General features: G+C 37.2%; 1 protein-coding gene across 1 annotated transcript in view; it reads left to right on the top strand.

Annotated features, from left to right (window-relative positions):
- The first annotated feature begins 313 nt into the window (after nucleotides 1–313).
- PIK3C3 (phosphatidylinositol 3-kinase catalytic subunit type 3) overlaps nucleotides 314–22,429 on the top strand; it is a 136,135-nt gene continuing 114,019 nt past the window's right edge. Inside the window, exons 1-4 of the mRNA XM_055323835.1 lie at nucleotides 314–468; nucleotides 4,212–4,400; nucleotides 8,149–8,292; nucleotides 15,843–15,972. Of these exons, the coding sequence (XP_055179810.1) occupies nucleotides 401–468; nucleotides 4,212–4,400; nucleotides 8,149–8,292; nucleotides 15,843–15,972 (531 nt within the window). The 5' untranslated portion in view covers nucleotides 314–400. The remainder of the gene's footprint in view (nucleotides 469–4,211; nucleotides 4,401–8,148; nucleotides 8,293–15,842; nucleotides 15,973–22,429) is intronic.

Below are 22,429 nucleotides of genomic sequence, written 5' to 3'. Positions count from 1 at the left end.
GACTGCAACCAGTGAAGTTTGCTAACGTTCTTTTTGAGTTGGATTTCCTTTTGATTTTAGGAACAGCTCAAGCTCACACGACAGCTTTCCCCCCCAAAAAAAAAAAAAAAAGTTCTGTTGAGACAAGAAAAACACAGGAAGTCTGGAATGTAACCAGATACACTGTACTTCCGGAAATCCACCCTTAAGCAAGCCGTTGGGCTCCTTTTGCACATGCGCAGAAGGGAAAGTTGGGCGGGGATTTCCGCCGCGATGGGTCGCGCTCCGGGCAGGGATTGGTGGCGCCGGGTGTGAGAGGCGGAACCGGAAGCGCCCGTGTTGTGGAGCGCAGCCTGATCGCTCCCGGCGTCTTTCCAGCGCCTCGCTCCTCGCTGTTGGTGCTGCCTTCGCGGGGGGCGCCATGGGGGAAGCGGAGAAGTTTCACTATATCTACAGTTGCGACCTGGACATCAACGTGCAGCTTAAGATGTAAGAGAGTCGGGACAGCGACTGGGATTGCTGAGGCTTGCGGACGCTGAGGCTGGGCCCTGTGGGCTGGTGGGGAGAAGATGGCTATCAGCCTGCGGGCCGTCCTGGGGGCGGCGGGGGCGGCCGGGGCGGCGCCGGGGAAGCGGAGGAGAACTGCAGCCTCGGGAGGCGCCTCGTGGGGGGAGGGAGGGGGCTCGGCCTCTGGGAGAAGGGTAGCGGGAGGAATATGCCCTCAGGTCCTACCGTGTTTTACTGTCTTGGAAGCGTTTTTCTGTCGAGAGCAGCCATTTGAGGGTTTTTGCATTTTACAGAGGAAGAAATCTAGTCTCAGTAAAGTCGTCCTCCCTCCGGTAAGAGTTGGAAGGTCTTTAGAACGGGGCTGGCAGGTGGAGTGGAGGCTACGGAAATTATGGAGAAAGAGAGAGAGAGAGAGAGAGAGGCAAATCTTGTAGTCGAGAATCAGATGAGCACCTGGGTGCAGCGTTGGAAGCACGGGAGGTGGTAGAGCTGCGGTTGAGTCTTTGGACCGCCTGCCATTGTTTAGCCTGGGAAGTTGGGAGTCAGTCAAAGATGAGGGTGCCAGTGGCAGAGGGGCCGGAAGATGCGAGCAAAGGGCCTTGCAGAAGACTCTTGGAGCATCACAGTGGAAGTAAAGGCCAGGGGGCGTGACAGCCAAGTAACAACACGAATCATTACATCGACAAATGAATTATCCCCCTGTTTACTGGGGAACAGAGTATTTACCGGGTACTCACTTTCTACAGTAAGCAGCAAAGGCGGGCTTGAGATGAGATTGATGGAACCGATATCCGGTATGGGTAGGACTGCACTGGAAATGAGGTCCATTTGAAGTCAGCCTCACAGAAATATTTTCACACGTGAAAGCGATCGCAAATTACGAACCATATCGTCATTTACAGTATGTTCAGTCGCTAGTCACGTAATGTGCCTCTGACAAAGGGCCTCGTACATGCAGTGAATACATTTTCTCAGTTGTCAAATGCACCCTTGAAGGATTGTTTTTATCTTCAGGAGTTACTGTCTTCAGACTCTTTAATGTTTTACTCTCCATTTTGTGGTGGTAGTAAAACTTATATTTCAACAACCAAACCTTTTGTAGAATGATTTGCGCACCCATTTCGGGGAATTTCTGGAGCACGTGGCGCTAGATGCCTATACAGGACCGTATTGCTGTCATTTGTCTCGCGGTTCTCTTTCAGGCTCATTCCTCTCAGTGTTTTTCTGGACATATGAATGATTTTTGTTTGTGTGTGTGTGTGTGAGACTTTCAAACCTTAGAAGGAAAGAAGAAAAGTAAAAAAACACTGGTCTGTCATTAACAGACACCACATATTGGGTATTTTGAGGAAAAGATAAAAGCATAAATTAGAATTTGACAGAATTCAGTACTTACCATCTTTTAGCTTCTGAGACTCCCATTGTTGATCGTTGCGGGGTGGGGGGTGGGGCAGGAAGTATCAATTTAGAATAGTATAATGAGAGAATATTCGATTTATTCTCCCTAGGCTTTTAGTTCATTACGACATTTTTAATAACCAGTTGTACTTTGATGTCTCTTTTCTTAGTACTGTAATCGGATATCAAAGTGCTCACAAAACGGTCATTTTGGATGTGCCAAAGCACTTTAAAAGTAGCTTGTCTGGGCAGCCCGGGTGGCCCAGCGGTTTAGCACCTGCCTCCAGCCCAGGGCGTGATCCTGGAGACCCGGGATCGAGTCCCACGTCGGGCTCCCTGCATAGAGCCTGCTTCTCTCTGTACTGTGTCTCTGCCTCTCTCTCTCTCTCTCTCTCTCTCTCTCTCTCATGAATGGATAAATAAAATCATTAAAAAAAAAAGCAGCTTGTCTGAGACTGGCACATTATTGACTTGGCTTCTGACTGATTTCGCTGATTTTTTGCATCATTCATCAAGTTGGTTAAGACAGGAAACTTTGAATTCTGCACACACGCCTCTCTTACCTTTTCTGTTTAATCATTCACAAATTGTCTTGAATCTACCTTCATCGTATCTTTGATTCATGCCCACTTTTTGCCCGCAACCCTAGCCATAGTCTACCTTTTTCCTTTTTAATGTAGACTGAACTTGTTTTTAGCCTCTCCTTTCCATTATGTTCTTATACTCCTGTCAAAAACAAATGTGATTACATTACTCTCACTTCAGATAATTTATTTAACAGATTTTCGAGTGTTTGCTTTGTGTCGGGCACTGTGCTGAATACGGTAGCTGCCTGGTTTCATTTTCTACCTACTTTGCATTCTCTGGCTTTTTCACCCCATGCACTTTATGCTTTAGCTATACCAAACTTAGTTTCCCAGACCTACCTTCTTGCTTCTTGCATTTGTGTATGGTGTTCTTTTCCTCTGGGATGACTCCCTACCTTTTTGGCTCTCATCTCCCATATATTATTGGACCCATTTCAGTCATCTATCTGGAATACTAAGCTCTTGTTCCCAAGCAAGTTTATGTGCTTCTGAGACTTTTTAATATGTTTTTCTGTATGTAGTAGGAAGGACATTGGCTTTAACCTCTTCTTTTTTTTTAAAAATAGATTTTATTAGTTTATTTATTTGAGAGAGTGAGAGCATGTGCATGCATAAGCAGGAAGAGGGGCAGAAGGAGAGGGAGAAACAGACTCTCCCTGAACAGAGAGCCAGACATGGGGCTCGATCGTAGGACCCTGGGATCAGGTCCTGAGCTGAAGGCAGACATCTAACCAACTGAACCACCCAGGCTCCCCACTTTGGCCTCTTTTGCCCTGGTTTTTTTTTTTTTTTTTTTTTTTTTTATTCAAGAGAGTCCCGGGGGGGGGGGGTTTGAGGGGGGGGGGGGAGAGCAGAGAGAGAGAGAGGCAGAGACACAGTCAGAGGGAGAAGCAGGCTCCACGCAGGGAGCCCCACATGGTACTCGATCCCGGGTCTCCAAGATCAGGCCCTGGGCTGAAGGCAGCACTAAACCACTGAGCCACCCAGGTCTGTCCTTGCCCCGGTTTTTATTCTCGGTTCTGTTACTTACTTTGTTGTCTTGAATAATAAGCTTGATTGTTGAGTCTCTGGTTCATTTCTTACAAAGTGAGAAAACGATGAAAAGTAATAAAGAGTATGTAAAATGCCTGGCACAATATTTGACATAATCTTGATGTCCAAGCAACGTTGTTACTATTTTCTAATGTTTTGCACATATCTTTTATGATTTACAACATTGTATTTTTTAAGCTAAAGAACTGATCAGATAGTATATCTACATAGTAACAAAATTTGAAAAAGTAGTAAAAGAATATTCAGTTAAAAGTAAGTGGAAGCACAGATTTAACATTTTTTTGTAACACTGTATTGTTTCTCTCCTTCATTTTTGAACCTCTGTGCCCAGTACAGTGAATGTTTGTTGAATGAATACATGAATAAGTGCTCAGCTTGAAATTAATAAAGGGAAACTAAGGCCTGGAAAACTGATGATGTCTAGAAGATAGATCAAGGGTTGGTGACAGGATTTAAAATTAAGTAAAAGCCTAAAATAGAGAAATATGTTAGTGAAGATTGGAATGATATTAGGTATGTTGGGATTTTAAGAGACCTTTATTAGATGTAAAAGTGACTTTAATTTTATATACAAGAGAATGTTGAGGTAGCAGAAGGTTACTGTGATACAACCATAAACTATTCTTAGTATTTGTTGTGTATGTGCCTAAAAAATATGTCTAAATATTATTGTTCTTATACTTCCAGAGGAAGTTTGGAAGGGAAGAGAGAACAGAAGAGTTATAAAGCCGTTCTAGAAGACCCAATGTTGAAGTTTTCAGGACTGTATCAAGAGACATGCTCTGATCTTTATGTTACTTGTCAAGTTTTTGCAGAAGGGAAGCCTCTGGCCTTGCCAGTGAGAACATCCTACAAAGCATTTAGTACAAGATGGAAGTAAGTTGTTGTCTTGCATGCAATGGGTTCCAGATTGTTCTCCCATTTCTTTAAAGGTGTTGCAAGTGTGATTTGGTAGGGACTACAGAGGAAATTTAAAAAATTATATTTAATACTTATAAGCATTGATCCAACAGTTTCAAGCAGTAACCTACTCAGGTGGAAAACAGTATTATATATATTAGTATTATAAGTGCAATTTAAGTAGAAGTGAATTTATGTTTGTATTCAGTATATTTGACATATTTTTATAAGAATTTGACTGATTCACAAACTGACCGAAACCAAATAAAACACATATAATGTCTTTACATTTTCTACCACTCTATGCCCTGAACACATGCCCTGGATAATCTGAAGTGTCATCCAACTTGATGTTTGGTGCTCAGATTTGATGAGATCTCTCAGACACGGATAGATATATCTGTTGTCATCTGTTCTGATCAGATTTTTATTATTATTTTAAATATGAAACTAACTTTTTTTTTAAGTTTGTGGCTTATTGAGCATGGTTTATTAGCAAACCATTGTTGAGATGCAAGATAAATATAATGAACATGAAGTTCCTGTTTTTTCAGAACACTCTTGTGGGTTCTGATTTTAAAGTCTTGTCTTTGGGGGATCCCTGGGTGGCGCAGCGGTTTGGCGCCTGCCTTTGGCCCAGGGCGCGATCCTGGAGACCCGGGATCAAATCCCACGTCGGGCTCCCGGTGCATGGAGCCTGCTTCTCCCTCTGCCTGTGTCTCTTCTCTGCCTCTCTCTCTCTCTCTCTCTCTGTGACTATCATAAATAAATAAAAAATTAAAAAAAAATTAAAAAAAATAAAGTCTTGTCTTTTCTTATTTGATAGATTATGTGGTAAAGTTTCATTGTTCCTTCAGTGAGTGTTATTCAGCACCCTGGAGGCTCAATGCAGGTCGTGTGCCTCTTAAGGAAGGAACTTACGCCCACAGTGTTAACGAAGATAAGATGTGACCAAATAGCCCACCAGGTTGTGTGTTGCAGGTACAGCCCTGTGTTTACCAAGTGTGGTCTAGTCGTCTGAAAAGGGTTTTTCAGAGAGCAGAAGCCTGAGCTCTAGTGATATGGCTAATTTAAAACCAACTACTATTTTAGTGATGCAATTTCTTTAGTAGTCTTATTGTAGATAGCTATAAACACATACAAACACGCCCAAGTATGTATAGGTATATACTTGATATTTTGGAAAATTTCGAACCTTGTAAATGTGGAGAGAATAATATAATGAACTTTCGAGGCCCTGTTCCTAGCTTTGATAATTACTAACTAAAAGCCAATCGTATTTCATCCATACCCACAGTTGTTTTGAAGCAGATTCCAAATATTATATCATTTTAACTGTATTTCTATATATTACTTTTTTAAAGAAAACTATTGTTCCATAATAAATCTAAAACAATGGACCAGGATTCCTTAATTGTATCAGGTTTTTAAAGTAGAATCAGGAAATTTGTAGAAACCTGAAATTGTATACAGAATTTTGTATCTTGTGCATTTTTACAGGGACAACTCAGTTTTTATTAGATTTTTTTGAAGTGGCTTGTGACTTCAAAAAAAAAAAAAAAAAAGACCTAAAACTACAAATTTAGGTCTAGATAGTCAACATTTATGGTGATTTCCACTTTTCTTGGTAAGGGAAATTGCATAGTGGTTTTGTTCTACGCCTTGGCAATAAAGAAAACTAGAGAAAAAGCAAATTCCCAGTTATGGGGGGAGGAGGGCAAAGAGAGAGGGAGAAGCAGACTCCCCTCTGAGAAGGGAGCCCAATTTGGGGCTCTGTCCTAAGACCATTGGGATTATGACCTGAGCTGAAGGCAGATGCTTAACCAACTGAACCACTGGGGCCAGGTGGATTTAGTCTTAAGCTTATTGAGGACAGGGTGGAAGGGATGATGCACGGGGAGGGACAGAACAAAATGGTGTTCAGAAGTCACAGCTTTCTGGTGTCTGATTGGATCTTTACATAATTTCTAGAATCTCTAGGGTAGTTTTGAAACTATTTTGTAGCTACGGATTCATTTTCCTCAAAAGAACTCTTCTACAAAAGTCTGGTATAAAACAAGTTAAAGTGTAGTTGCTTTGATTTTAAAAAGGTGTAGGAGCATGGTTTTGGATGGCAAAAGATTTGAGGCAGATGATTGCTTATGCATTGTCTTCTAGTCAGAGGGCAGAATATAGAGGTAAGAATTTTCATAGTTCATTTTGGATATTGTTGCTGATTTTTCTAACTTTAGCTTGTGTTAAATGATACCTGGTTTTTTCCTTGTCACAAGATGCTGCTGCTTAGTATTTACCTTTTTAATCTGGCCCACTGTATGGTTAATAATTAAATAAATTCATTTATTTTCTCAAGCTTATCTGTAGTGGAGAATGGCTCTTTTGAACATACAATTTTTTTTTTTTTAAGAATTTCATAGAAGACGGGGATCCCTGGGTGGCTCAGCGGTTTAGCTCCGCCTTTGCCCAGGGCGTGATCCTGGAGTCCTGGGATCCAGTCCCGCATCAGGCTCCCTGCACGGAGCCTGCTTCTCCCTCGGCCTATGTCTCTGCCTCTCTCTCTCTCTCTCTCTGTGTCTCACATGAATAAATAAATAAAATCTTTAAAAAAAATTCATAGAAGAAAAGGATTTAATGACTTCGATTCGCGTTTATTGGTAGTTGTGTCTAATTTTCCTATAGGTCCTTGAATTTATATGGTGGGTGTAAATAATTTGTCCTTTAAGTTTTTGAAAATACTGTTCAACTTCTTACCAATGCAGATGTATTTGACCTAGACTGGGATATGCCCCTTTGATAGTAATAATTTTGAGTAAACACAGAGAAGTAATTCTGTGCATCTTCTGGGTATTGCTTTGTGTATTGTGTGCATAGTTCTCTTTTGGGATTTTAAAAGCCATCTGTTGTTTAAGGGAGTTGAAATTATCAAATAGATTCAGTACGAAGTTTGCAGAAGAAAAATTGCAGAGATGAATAGAGAATTTAAAAGAGCTGTGTTGTCATGACTAAATGATTAAGAATGAACATTCCTTAGTGAAATCATATACACAGCTATGCTTTAGAAGCATAAAAAACTGATAGTTAAGCATTATCAGTATTAATGAAATAACTCGAAGAACAGAACAGTCTCATGTTAAAAATTGTTACGTGTCTGTCCAAGGCAGTCTGCTAACATCTTCATGTTGTGAAGGTAGTGTATAGACTACTTTGACCTCTTTTAAAAGGTTTTGGTGGTTGTTTTCTACTTTGTTTAGGTAATGTTGTATGTTATCGAATGATATTATCCCTAGCAGAATTTTGAGTCATTCTGAATTTTTTTCTCTTCTTAATATAAAACTGTATTTTGGAGAATGCTTACAGATAATCACAGTTTGGTTCAAAACAAGTTTGGTTCTGATAGGTGTGTGTTTTCCCAGATTTCTATTAGCCATTATTACATTCCTTGTGTCTTAGTGATACTATCTGAATTTCTTAATTAAAGAATTTACCAGTGTTAATTTTTTTCATGTGTTCTGTATTTAAACTTGAAGTTGCCTACATCAGAATTGAGGTAAGTGCCACATTTTTTATAGTATTAACCTAATCTTTTGGAACATTTTCTTTGCACTTATCTTCTATGGTTTGTTGATTTAAAAGCAGTTTACGCACACACGCACACACACACACACACGTGCGTACACACACATTCTGTTTCTTTAGTGTTATGTTTATGTTGACTTTATTTCCATAGCTGGAATGAATGGCTGAAACTGCCTGTAAAGTACCCTGACCTGCCCAGGAATGCCCAGGTGGCTCTCACTATATGGGACGTGTATGGACCAGGGAAGGCAGTGCCTGTGGGAGGAACAACGGTTTCACTCTTTGGAAAATATGGGTAAGCATTCTCATTTTCTCTATAGGAGTGTTGGGACAGCTTTTCTTTTTGGGAGAGTTTTAGTAGTTTATATACAGTCTGGTTCTCTATGTCGTAGGTAGTGAACACCTGTTTGGTACATATGATTCCTTCATTCTTGAGACTGAATTTGACATGTATTTCCTACAGGATATGCAGATAGATTAATTAAGAAACTTACTGTTAGTGATTGGTAATGTGATTTCTATTTGAAAATAGTCATTAGAAATTAGAATCTTGCTAGAAAAAGAGGCTATTTGGTGTATACTGTAACTTCATTGTTAATAGAATTTTTTTGCTTTCTCCAAATAGTGAGAGGACAATAGTGGGGTTAAAAAGCACAAATTTGTTAATAACCATAATGATTATAATAGAAAAGTTGTCAACTCAGTTTTTAAAAATTTACAGATAATAGAAGCTAATTTTGAAAGAAACAAAAAGCATGATCTTGCAGGGTATTTTTTTCTCTTTTTCTCCTGGAACAGAGGATCAATACCTTTAGAGAATTGGTGATATTTTATTATTCTTTCCTATGTTTATTAATAGGAGTTTTCCTCTGAAGAACATGGTCTTTCATCAGGTATTGTGTTACCTTGGTATACAGTTCATATAGGAAAGGTAGAGGAATGTTCAGTTGTTTCCTCCTTTACCAATGTTAAGAATGAGTTGGTGTCTTGGTAACTTTCATATTTGATGATGGATTTTTTTTTTCTTTTTTTGTAGGTTTTGTCAGGAACTTTTAGTCTTAAATATTTTTGAAATGTTTCAATTAATTGCTGTCTTTATGGAATGCTCAAAAACTCCCATTTTTGTTCAGTAAGAGTCCCTTCAAGTTGATCCCATGATTTTTTTTTTTTTTTTGACAGTATTCCAATTGTCATTAGTAGCCACTTTGCTTTTTGGTAGACGAGCTATTTCAGGCTCATTTGGCAATTTTCCACCCCAGAATTCAAATCTCTAAAAGAGGCCCTAGTTCTTTGCAGTGTGTAATGGTAGAGAATGTAATCTAGGTATTATCAAATTTATTAATTTTTGTCCATTTTAAAGTTGGAAATGTTTTTGCCTGAATTAATTTTTACATCATTAAATGTAAATGAAGATGATCTTGTTCTGATATGTTCATTGACCATTTGTGTATATGTTCTGTGAATTGCTTTTTAATGTCCTTTGTACATTTCTTTCAAAAATTGAAATACAATTCACATGCCATAAAATTCTGTTTTTTTTTTATGTGTGTTATCATTTTTCTTATTAATGTATAGGGGGTCTTTGTAGATTAATGAAATTAGCCTTTTGCATGTTATATCTTACAAGTACTGTTTTTCCTGTTTGACTTTTTAAATATTAGTATATATTTATATCTTTGCTTCCTATTCATGCATCTTAAATTATGTTGAATTGATCAGCTCTTATTTTTATGGTCTGTGAATTTAATGTTTTAATAAGCCGTTTTCTTTTTTCGTTTTTAAAAACATTTCTTATGATTTTAATCCTTTACATTTAAGCACTTGATTCATCTAAAATCACTTTTGTGAGGGGCATCTGGGTACTGAGCTCAGTGCAGAGTCTGCTTGAGATTCTCTCTCCCTCTGCCCCTCTGGCTTATGCTTTTGCTTGCTCACTCTAAAATCAATCAATCAATCAATCTTTAAAATCACTTATATGAAAGGAGTGATGTATTGGGAATCAACTTAAAAAAACCGAACAAATGGTGAGTGATTTGTCTTAACACTATTTATTGAATTAGCCATTGTTTCCAAATATTTTGAAATAATACTCTTATATATTCAGTTCATCATATATTGAAGTCTAAGAGAAACAGAGTAGTACATGATATGGTGGTGGTTAGGGACACAAGATGTAGAACTAGGTTATATGTGTTCACATGCTGACTCATTTAATATCTGTGTACCATTAGGCAAGTTATTTAGTCTCCTTAGGCCTCAGTTTCCTCTTCTGTAAAATGATATAACAATAATATTTATCTCACAGAATGATTAATGATGATAAACACATAATTAATGAGTATTCAGTAAACATTAGCTATCATTTTTTTCTGAGCTGTTCTGTTTTGAATACTATTATAAAATGTTTTAATACTAGATAGGGATGATCTTTCTTATTTGCCTTCCTTTTATAATTTTTCTCAATATTCTATTTTGTTAGATAAATTTTATTATTTCCTCAAATAAAAATACTCATTGTTATTTTGTTAGGAAATCATATTGAATTATGTATGTTAATTCAGGAGAGAATTGATACCTTTGTACTGTTGAATTTTTCCATTCAGGAATAGTGTGTGTCAAAGGCTTCAACTCATGAATAAAACCTAGATGTAATTTCATTTAGAATAGCTTGGTTGCTTAGTAATATCAAGGTATTTTAGTTTAATGTAACTATTAATGAGGGTATTTTAATGTAACTATTAGGTATTTATTATTGAAATACATGCAAGAGCAAATTTAGACATAGTCTGACACATTAGATATAATTTGGGTAAAATAGCATGTTATAGTAGAATAGACATATGAAGTCAGTATTGTTCCTTTTCCAGAATGTTTATTCCTTTTTACTTTATGCGAGTGGGGTTTGCTAGCTACACAGAAGAAAAATGGGAAGAGTTTATTAGTCTTACTATATAGTTAGTGGTTAGGTGTTCTTGAGGACAATCAGACGTCTTGGTTTTTTCTTTTGGCCTCATTATAAATGATTTACCTTCTGGAATAATCAGCTGAAGGGTCTCTCAAAAGTACCTCTTTTAGTACACCTATGCATTTTAGATGACCTTAGGGTTTAGTTTCAGGAGACACTCTGACTAGATGGTAAGTGTGAGACATCTGACATTTCCACCAAAGTGCAGTGAAATGAACTGCCTAAAGCCAGACAAACTCTTTCTCAGATTAATATATGTGACTCAGTTTGACTTGACTTTTGGCAAGGTTTTGAAAAGTATACAAAGTCAGTGGTAATCACCCTATGAACAAGAAGCACCTGGTAAGCTCACTAGACAAGCATCTTCCTGTGTTCTCATTAATTTGGTAGGAGTGTGATGGGGCCCAAGTGATTTTTTAGTAAGCATTCTGAGTGATTCTCCAGACCTATGGATCACAGTTTTCAAAAACACTGCATTAGCCTTTTCATAGTAGTCTACTTGTAGGACTTGCAGTTGTTTTCAAAGATTCTTCCTTGACTTCATCCTGTTGCTCATTAATTTGTATTTCTGGGGATCCCTGGGTGGCGCAGCGGTTTGGCGCCTGCCTTTGGCCCAGGGCGCGATCCTGGAGACCCGGGATCGAATCCCACATCGGGCTCCCGGTGCATGGAGCCTGCTTCTCCCTCTGCCTGTGTCTCTGCCTCTCTCTCTCTCTGTGTGACTATCATACATAAATAAAAATTAAAAAAAATAAAAAAAAATTTAATTTGTATTTCTGTATGAATCCCAGTAAAAGACAAAATACTTTAATTTCCATCCAAATCATGCTGGAAATGTGCCTGAAAGATAAGTCAGTAGTATTTGTTCTACTTTATATAGTAATTAAACCCCAGGTATTTCCAGTGAAGGTAGTAGCAGTAAGCAGAAGTTAAATTTCAATTCATTTTTTTTTTTTTTTTACTATTAAGTAAATTAAGACTTTGAAGTTTGGAGAGTCATCTGTTTCTCTTAACTGGACAATAGGTCTTGCTGTCCTTTCATGTCCTGAGCACATGAGATGTTGGATGCAAATGAAACATGTTGAAGGGATGTGTAGGTGGCTAAGCAGTTGAGCATCTGCCTTTGGCTCAGGGCATGATCCTGGGGTCTGGGATCGAGTCCCACATCAGGCTCCTTACGGGGAGCCTGCTTCTCCCTTTGCCTATGTCTCTGCCTCTCTCTCTCTTTCTCTCTCTCTCTCTCCCTCTCTGTGTGTCTCTTATGAATAAATCTTAAAAAAAAAAAAAAGGAAACATGTTGGAGAGCAGTTCTGATTCTGTGACATTCTCTTGCTTAGAGCAGGGTTTCTCAAATAGGAATTGTTGACCTACTACTTTCAGACTTCCTGCCTTATCTCCATACTAGGTGCACTCTTATGTACTTGATTTTTTATTTGAACCAGCTCACTTCTTTTTTTAACTTAAATTTAGTTTAAAACAAAAACTTAGTATCCCTAATATACATGAAAAACAAGTATTATTTAATATTGATGGGTGATGATAAAAATAAATACGAGAATATGTTATTAGGTTTTAGAAATTGAAGGAAAAAAAACTGCAGTGAAATATAAATGATAGAAAATGCATTTGAAAGTTCTTCTTTAATTAGAATTGTTCTTTTTGTGCCTCGTCAGATATGCAGCTCACCATCGCTTAATTGAAGGTAAAAGATAAGGTTTTACATCAATATTTTCTTTGTTAGTCCAAATTTTACGTGGTTGTATGTCAGTTAGCCAGATGATAACATCAGGTTTAATAGAGGTTTCTGAATACTTTGAACAGTGGGGAAGGTATACAGAAAGGCTGGATCCCTTGTTCCTGGTCCCTCTGGGCTGACCCTGGTCCCTTTATACTGACCTTCACTTCAGAAAAAAGCATAAAAAACTTTATGACATTAAAATAACTCCTTTTTCTTTGTGTATTGGGAGTCCTTTCCTTGAGGGTGAAGTGAGTCATGGTGGATACAAGCCCCAAAATTCCCCAGCATGGTACTGGACTTTGTGTGCAGCTTTTGGTACTGCTGCTCTGCATGCAGCCATTCAGGATGTCCCACTTGTACCGCTGGCTCACAGCTGCTTCTCCACATGCTGCTGCTGATATTCAGGGGGAGAGAGAAACATCAGTCTTCAGGCTGTCCTTAGCAGGACGCCTGTGCAAATTTTCTTCCACTGACCATTAAAAATCATTTTACATGCCTCCACACTTTTTGTGACCTAGGGATATCGTGCTTAAGACTGTGGTTTCTTCAGATGTTTCTTGAACAGTGATGTAACCCCAGCTGCTCCCCCACCTTTTTCCCTAAATAGTAGCGGTGTGGACTTAAGAGTTTTTAAAAAGTAGTCCTTAGAGTGTGAAATAGTTGTCTTACAGTATTGAGAATCTTGTGATTACCAACTCTTGTAGTTGCTAATGTCTGTTTTGTATACTTGAGTCCATGTGAAGCAGTGCTTCTTGGAGTATTATATAATTAATAATTGAAAGCGATCTCTTAAGATACAGCTAGAATAACTAATTGTCTTCATTTTGAAAGTTTAGCTGTGAGATTTCTAAGTAGCGTAAGGATGGATTGGTCATTAGGTTGAATTGGCAAAGAACCATGGGCAAGGTGCAGACTTTTCTTGCAGATGTTTTTCCAAGTGTGAATTTGGAAATCAGGGCAGTGGCTGCTGTAGTGGCTTGGCACTGGGAGTGGGAGCGCCGGCAGCAGCTGTTGCTGGGGCCTCTGCTGGAGTCTAAAGGAGATCCTGCTATGCTGTTTCTTTTGTCTTGCCTGTTTGGCTTAATTTCCCAAGTGGACACAATGCTCTGAGCATCTTCTGGCTTGCCACTTGGAGGCTGTGTAACTCTCTGCAAAGGTTCCATTAGTGTCAAAAGAAAGTAATATGTTCACTTGATCATTTGAGTCACTTGGCATCACCCCTACCCTCCACATCCTGTATCTTTAAATCTTCTTTCCAGATCCATCCCAAGGCACCTAAATCATTTAGTAAACTGACTTCTCGCCAAATGTACTTATTTTTGATTTAGTTACATTCAGCCAGTCACAGTATTCACTGGGGGATGCAGAGGTAGAGAGAAAGAAGGCAGGCCTTCTGCTTCTCAACGTACGTTTAAGGATATTCCTCTAAAGTGGCACTACTGCTTCACTGTACCCAGTTTTCTAGAGATTAAACAGATGTACTTGAATCTGTACCTGAGTTGAAAGAAAGTGAACTTTATAAAAGGGTTGCATGTGTTTTTTTGTAATATAACATTTTTTTGATCTTTAATCTGATAAATAAATATTGAGAGCTTTGATTTTCCCCAGCCTGTCGGAGTAATTTTTTATTGGGCCTCTAAGGTAAGCTTTTGCAGATATGGTTGCTAAATACTACCTGTTTATTGCCAGCCTTAGAGACCTTATAAAAGTATGGTTCTACCTTAACCTTATTGTGCTCATAAGCTTGTAGTGATCACTTATCCTTCCCATTCTAATTGTTTATGGCATCATTGCTTATATACATTACATAATCAGTGAAAATCCTCTATTAGGAAAATCTGTGAAGAAATTTTCCATTAGTCAGAACATGATAGTAATGGTTTAAAATTTTATGTAAAATTTTTACAGTTAAAAATACCATATTAATGTATCAAACATGTACCTTATTTAAAAAATTATTAAATATGAGAGTGTGCAAAATGCTCTGGACTTGCCTACTCACCTACACACACTTCCCGTCTTATTCTTACCATTGCACTTAGTAGCTTGCTTTTGGAGCTTTGGGAGGATGCTCTTTGAATAGAATTTATATTTGAAAGGTCTTGTTTAAAAAAAAAAAAACAGAGAACAGTAATAGAAGAATAGAAGAACATCTCTAATCTCAGAAGAACATCTTTGTGAGTAAAAAAAAAAACACTCAGACACTTAGCAGTAGCATATCTAAAAAGTTGTCTAAGGCTCCTTTACGAGTTTGCTCAACCTTTACTTAGATCTTCTTGGTAGCTTTTTGAAGGAAATTTGACAGTCAACAGTCATACAGTTTTTCACTTTAAAACAAGATCTCCATGCTCAGACTGAATTTTGACCATATGTTAAGTCTCTGATTTGTAGACATGGGAACTTTTTCTTACGTGAATCTGTAATCATATTCTGTGTTAGACATATCTCTTGTGCTAAAGAAGAGAGAAATCAGCCTACAGTGGTGAAAGGATAATAGTAGCTAACATTTATTGAATACTTACTATGTTGCAGGTATTGTTCCAAGTACTTTTTACTTCTGCGAGTCTATGTAATTTTTTTAACAACTCTGTGAGATGCAGTTACTCTTTATAATCTTATTTTATAGATGAGAAAACTGAGACATACAAGTTAGGTAATTTACCCAAGGTCACATGGTTAATGGATGATGGCCTAGCTGGGATTCAGATCTCAGCATTTTGACTTTACAGACTACTATGCTGAATTGTGACTTACAGGGAGAGTTATGTAATTATTTAAATTTTGGTTTCAGTCATTGTAAATGTGACATCCTTTCATTGGGTAGGAATTTGGTCTCTATTATTTCTAAGGTCTCCACTGAAGTGATGAAGTATGTGTGGTCCATTACTGAGCTTTCTGTTTCTACTCTGCCTTTAGAATTTCTGTAATAGTTCTGTGTAGAGGAGTAAAGAATGACATGTAAAAAACTGTTACATGGATTTTAGTTGCTTAGTTAATTGCTTTACCAACCCACTAGAGGCTTCAAGCTTGGCAAGAGAGTCATGCATTTTCCTATGTGGAATTCTCTGTGTTTGGGAACCTAAATGTCCTATGAAGAACTGCATTAATTTATATCTATCCTGAACATTCTCTTTTCACCTAGCATGTTTCGCCAAGGGATGCACGACTTGAAAGTCTGGCCTAATGTAGAAGCAGATGGATCAGAACCTACAAAAACTCCTGGCAGAACAAGCAGTACTCTTTCAGAAGATCAGATGAGCCGCCTTGCCAAGGTAAAAAACTATTAGAACAGGTGGAAAGCTCTGAGTGATGTCTGTTATAGTATAAATTGACATTATGGTTTCAGTCAGATTATTTTCTGATTTAAATTTAATTTTTTAATAATAATTTTATTGGAATAATTTATATACAATAAGATGCACTCTTGGAAAGTGGGTAGTTAAGTGATTTTTTTAGTGAATTTACTAAAAGTTAAATTGTATATTCATGCCACTCTTTAATTTTTGAACATTTTTATCAAAAATGTCACCATACACTCACCTGTTAGTGGTAGTCCTCATTCCCTCTGCTCTCTAGCTCCTGGCAACTATTAATTTTCTTTCTATCTCTGTGGATTTTCCTATTCTGGACATTTCATACAAATGGAATTTTTCAATATATGGCCTTTTGTAATTCTGTCAGATTTGAAAATATAGAGCTTTTGGTGATATTTTCAAGATGACCATCTACCTTTTTTGTTGACATAGTCTTAAAGATGCAAATATTACATGCTAGAGATTCTTAATGTTGCTTGGAAGTAAAGATTCCTTATGTTATTACCTGGTCTAAATTATTCTCACACTTCCCTCACCTCTTTTTTTGTAAGCAGATTGAATTGTTACCTTTTTATTGTTTTATGGGCACTTGGGTGGCTCAGTCCATTAAGCATCTGCCTTCAGTTCAGGTCATGATGCCAGGGTCCTGTATGAGGCTTGTATGGGGCTCCCTGCTAGGTTTGTATGGGGCTCCCTAGTTCTCCCTTTCCCTCTCCCTCTGCCTGCTGTTCCCCTTGCTTGTGCTCTCTCTTTCTGTCAAATAAATAAATAAAATAATAAAAAAAAAAGAAAATTGTCTTAATGTATTGTTTTCATCTAGAAAAAAAAAACAGGTTCAATTCTGGGCTTAAATCACAACGATATAACTTATTTTGTGAGTATTTGTTCACAAAGCACTATGTTAGATACTGTTTAAAGATCCTTTTACAATTCTTCTAAAACACTCTCTTTTAATTCTTACATGTAAATTTTCTTTGCAATTTATTTATATGAATGATTTTTTTATGTCTGGAGAAAGTTTTGATGCCAAGCATTTTATACCTTACTGCATCAACCTATATATGGAAGAAATGTTAATTATAAAGAATAAGTACTTGAATTGGCTTGGCTTGTTCTTCAACATAAAATTCTTGTTGCTTTGTTCATTCTGTATCTTCTTTTGTATTGCTCTTTTATGGAAAAATGATATCATGGTTTAATTTTCATTTAATTTTCAATACAGCTACTCATTCTGAGATTTTGTTTACATTCTTAAATGGAATATAGGAAAGTTCTCAAGCTTTTCATGTGTGTATTTTCTAAGGATTTATCTTAGTGATGAACTCTATGCTACGCTGTGACTTTTACAAGTTCTAGAAATCTTACCAGAAGCTGCTCATTTATAGCCCGTGGGTCACAAAAGGTTAAATCTCAAATGGAGGAATAGTGTAGCGTGTATTGAAAAAGTAAAGCTCTTAATTTTTTTTTTTTTCAGATAGCACTATGACTCATATTATGGATAGAATTCCAAATTTGAGGGATAATAGGCAGAAGCAAGAAATAAGCTGTATAGTTAATTATACAGTTCATCGACTTTGGTTCTCTTTTAAACAAATTATTTATGCTTCCTTCATATATTCCTAATTTTTTCCCCATTTATTTTTGACGGAAACATTTTTATAACAACTGACTATGCCGTTTTTCAGACATCAGTACGTACAGAATTAGAATTTATTTGAAATGGACTTCTGGATTTTTAAGGTAGCATGCTGTTAGGCATTTCTCTCTCTCTCTCTCTTTTTTTTTTTTTTTTTTTTTTGCATTTCTCATTTTTATCTTTGAATTTTATGGTAGGAAAAAAGATACGACTTGATGATCAACTTTATGATCGAAACAATAACCCCTTTTAGAGTTTTTTGGATTCATATTTATTCTTTTGGTTATTAGTGCACATTTGGAGCCCTAGAAATGATGTCTAAGCATATGCAGAGCTAAATGAGGTGTTGGGAAGAAGCTTTCTTAAGAATCATCCGCAGTCTCAATTCTTTTTTTTTTTTTTTTTTTTTAAGATTTTATTTATTTCTTCATGAGAGACACAGAGAGAGAGAGGCAGAGACACAGGCAGAGGGAGAAGCAGTCTCCATGCAGGGAGCCCAATGTGGGGCTTAATCCCGGGACTCCAGGATCATGCCCTGGGCCGAAGGCAGACACTCAAACGCTGAGCCACCCAGGCGTCTCCACAGTCTCAATTCTATATATAAATTGAAGAGTATGCAAGTTGGGTACCAATTTTTTAAGTGGTGTTAAAATTTATATGTTGTCTGTATTCTCCAGAGGAGTTAACAGTTTTTAAATAAGCCTGTTCATTAATTTATAAATCTTTAAAATGAGAATACAAAGTATTCTCTCTCTCTCTCAATGAATAAATAAATAAAATCTTTAAAAAAATAAAAAATAAAGATTTTATTTATTTATTCATGAGAGACACAGAGAGGCAGAGACACAGGTAGAGGGAGAAGCAGGCTCCTTGCAGGGAGCCTGACGTGGGATTTGATCCCAGGTCTCCAGGATCATGCCCTGGGCTGAAGGCAGGTGCTTAACTGCCGAGCCACCCAGGGATCCCAAAATCTTAAAAAAGAAAAAAAAAAAACTAATTACTTTCTTACATGGAAAAATACATCATGTTTGTAACATTGTTGTAGGAACTGCTCCCCCTTTTATGTCAACTCTCTTTCTGGGCACTTTGAATTGTTGTGCTTCATTCTTTTCTGTGCAGCAGTTGGTCATATTGTTTGAGGTTTCACAACCCATTGTATCCCTGCTGCTGTGGAGGAAGAATGCTCTTAAAAATGATGTCTTAGGTTTGATGAAATTGGAAACTTGGGCACCTGGAAACACTTTTCAGTGGGAAGAGCACTGTAGTATGAGTCAGAGACTTGGCCATCCCACTGACTCACAGAAAATAGTTTCTGAGCTTGTGAAGTCAGAAGTTTAGAATGGATAATTGCTGAGGTCCTGTGTCACCATTCATATTCTGTTATTTTCAAAGTCCTGAAATAGTGGGGCATTGGGGTGGCTTAGTCGATTAGGCCTCCTGCTCTTGATTTCGGTTCAGTTCATGATTGTGGGTTCCTGGGTTTGAGCGTGTTGTGTTGGGCTCTGTGCTCAGTGGCAAGTCTGCCTGAAGATTCTCTCTCTCCCTCTGTTCCACCCCCCCCCCCACTGGTGTGCTCGCTCGCTCTCTCTCTCTCTCATATAAGTAAATCTTTTTTTAAAAAAGTATTAAAATAGCAAATAATCAGGATTATTTATCTACCTGGATTTTATAGTTATCATCTTAGTAGAGAATAAACATGTGATCTGTTTGCAGCTGTGAATGTGCTGTGTTCGTGTCATTCCTTTCTTTCTGTGGTCTGTATGCCTAGAGTATTCAGGACTGCCTAATGAGAGTGATGTGGCTCTGCTCTTTGATTTGGTTTTTGTTGTTTGATTAGTACCTGCTTCTTTAGTTCAGGTTTTCAGACTGGCTTCCTGAGTATGTTTCCCTTGCTTTGTATCAGAGAAAGTGCACTTTGATACTTGTTATGTCTGAACTTAACACTATACTTCCATATTTGTTTCGTTGTTAAAATAGTGCCACGGTAGCTCTCTTTTCCTCTCCTCCTCCTCCCTCTCTCATTTTTCTGGTTCCACATTAAAAAGTTTGTTCAATTAGGTTGTCATCCTCTTCCTCAAAACACTTTGAAATTGTCTTTGGTACATTTTTTAAAAACTGGGAAAGAATGTATATTCTGTGTTTCCATTTTTATACAAAGGGAACAGATTTTAGATGTAATACTCTTATTTCTCACACTGCCATTTTAAGAAAATAAATGAGTCTTCAGTAGAAGAGGCTGATGTAGTTAGAACTGGTTTATTTTTTTGTACTTTGATTTTCAAGCCAGTGAATTTACTATGATTGTTTCTAATTGTTGAGAAGGCAGTTGGACTCGAGTAGATAGGTGTACATAAATCTTAATAATAGCAAAGCATAGTTACTGTGCGTTGTACCCATGAGCCAAAATAAATAGCACAGTGACAGTCTTCAAACTGTCGTGTAAGAAAGTTTATTCAGTTATAGAAGTGCTTTAGTCTTGGCTGCCTGGGGATAATGGGACAAAAGGACTGTGAAATGAAGATGAACTATTTAAATGGCTTGTGGAAAGATGGCATTAGATAATTATTAAGCAAAGAACCTCAAACTCAAGCTGGACTAACTGTTCTTATTCTGACTTATTGCTTGCTCAGCTATGAAAGTTGAATTATGACTGCAGTATGAATAACTGAAGTTTAAAAGCCCGATTTCTAGGTTGAGTATTTTTCAAAGTCAAACCCTTTCAGAAGAATTTTAGTGGAATTAACCTCTCTGATTACTTTACATCATTCTGTGAACATGCCTAGTTTTCCTTTGAGGAAACAAGTGTGAGAAAAGGAAACAAATGCGAGTCTTCAGTTTGGTTTTTATTTTTTATAAGTTGGATTTCTTAGACTTAGTAGGGAATGGGAATAAATGAATGCAATAAAATGTACTCACCCCCCTTCCAGTTTTTCCTCATTATCTTTTTCCCCAGCTCTAAATTTTGCTAATTAATATTTACAAATGTAGCATCTTTCTGTTTGAATTGATTTGTGAAAATAATCAAAGGCCAGACCTCTGCAACATACACTCTACTTTCATTGTCCATGACCTAGCCTTTTAATGATTGTGGGCCTTACTTGAGCAAATTTACCCATTGTTCCCATCTGCTCCGTTTTTCAGCTTGTCATATTGTAAGAATTTTATGACTAGGATGCATATCCACCTGGGGTTTTGGATGTGACTACCAAGCTTCAGTGTTTGATTTATATTTGAATCCATGTCTTTAGACATGAAAGGTTAGTGCAAAAGCATGCTTCTCTGCTGTCTCCTTTTCATTTTAGCAGCTCTGCTTGATGCCTTTGGAATGTGCTTTAGTTTCTGTCAATTTGATTAAGAGGAAGCAAAGAGAAAGTAACGACTAGATGAAAAATGCTTTGTGGTCTGTGTGACACAGATATGTTGGGGAAAGTTGAGTGTATAGGAGAACACTGCGACAGTGAAGTTATGGTAAGATGAGATGATGTTTCAGGCTGACCCTCATATTGTCTGCGCGGGTTCATTCTCAGTCCAGGGTCCAAGATCCAGACTTCAGGTTTATAGCAATAGAAACTGGATGTTTTTAGTTCATCTGGGAATAATTAGTATCTTGAGAACAGGCTCAACGCCAATCAGTTTGAAGGGTTATTTATAATCTAGAGCTGTACTGTCTAAAATAATAGCTGTAATTCGCATGTGGCAATTTAAGTTAATTAAAGTTAAATAAGATTAAAAATTCAGTTGCTCTGTTACCATAATCACATTTCAAATGCTCAATTGCCACATGTGACTAGCAGCTACTGGCCAGTACAGATACGGAGTATTTCCATTATTGCCAAACGGTCTATTGGATAGCACTGGTCTAGAGTGCCAATTTACTAATTTGTAATGGGTTAGTGACCATATTATTATGTTTTGGGTAACTGTGTTATTTGTGTCTGTTACCAGAACACTGTTTCTTAAGGTACCTTGAAAATTAAATTAGTCTTCAGGAGATTGTTGATTTCTTAGCGAGCCACGAAGGAGCTAGCCTGAAGGAACTAGAAAGTGCTGTGAGATATTTCAATTTGGGGAAATCTGCAAAGGACTTTCTCTCTTGACATTGTCTTTTTAGTTAGAGCATTACTTGAATATGCTCTCTATACTATATCGTTTGAATAAACATTGACAAAATAATCGTTTAAAATTGAGATTAAGGTAACAAGAAATTTTTTGGTGATGAAATTTTGTGAAGTGGGATTGAGGCTATTAATTTTAAATTACTTTATAGTACTCTCTGACCTGCTGAAACATTTGCCCTTGAAAGAAAGTATTTTACATTGAATACATTACATTGAGTGGGTACTAGTCTAAAGGCATTAATTAGAGTAGCTTACTGAGATTTTTATTTTAAATATGTGGAAAAGTCCTCTTTTGTTAATGTTTTCTTAAAAATCTATTCAATGTTAAAGGGACTTTAGTCTAAGATTCTTTTGGTGCTTTTGAGTATTAAAATGTCTCATTTGACAGTAGCATTTAAAAAATGACTTTACTTCGCAAAATAAAATTTGGGAACATAAGTAAATATTTTGGTTGATATGCAATGTTATATTGATTTCAGGTGTATAACATGGTGATTTGACATTTATATATTTTATGAAATGCTCACAATGATAAGTGTCATTACCATCTGTCACTGTACAGTTATTACAGTAATATTCCTCTTTGTCACCACCATCATCACCTGCTCTAATGAAGGCACACTTCTGTATGTTGGAGACAAAAGGGTATTACTAGGTTAAT

Source organism: Nyctereutes procyonoides, unplaced genomic scaffold (assembly GCF_905146905.1).
Source record: "Nyctereutes procyonoides isolate TBG_1078 unplaced genomic scaffold, NYPRO_anot_genome, whole genome shotgun sequence".
NCBI lineage: Eukaryota > Metazoa > Chordata > Mammalia > Carnivora > Canidae > Nyctereutes > Nyctereutes procyonoides.
This window is presented reverse-complemented; position numbering and strand designations above follow the sequence as displayed.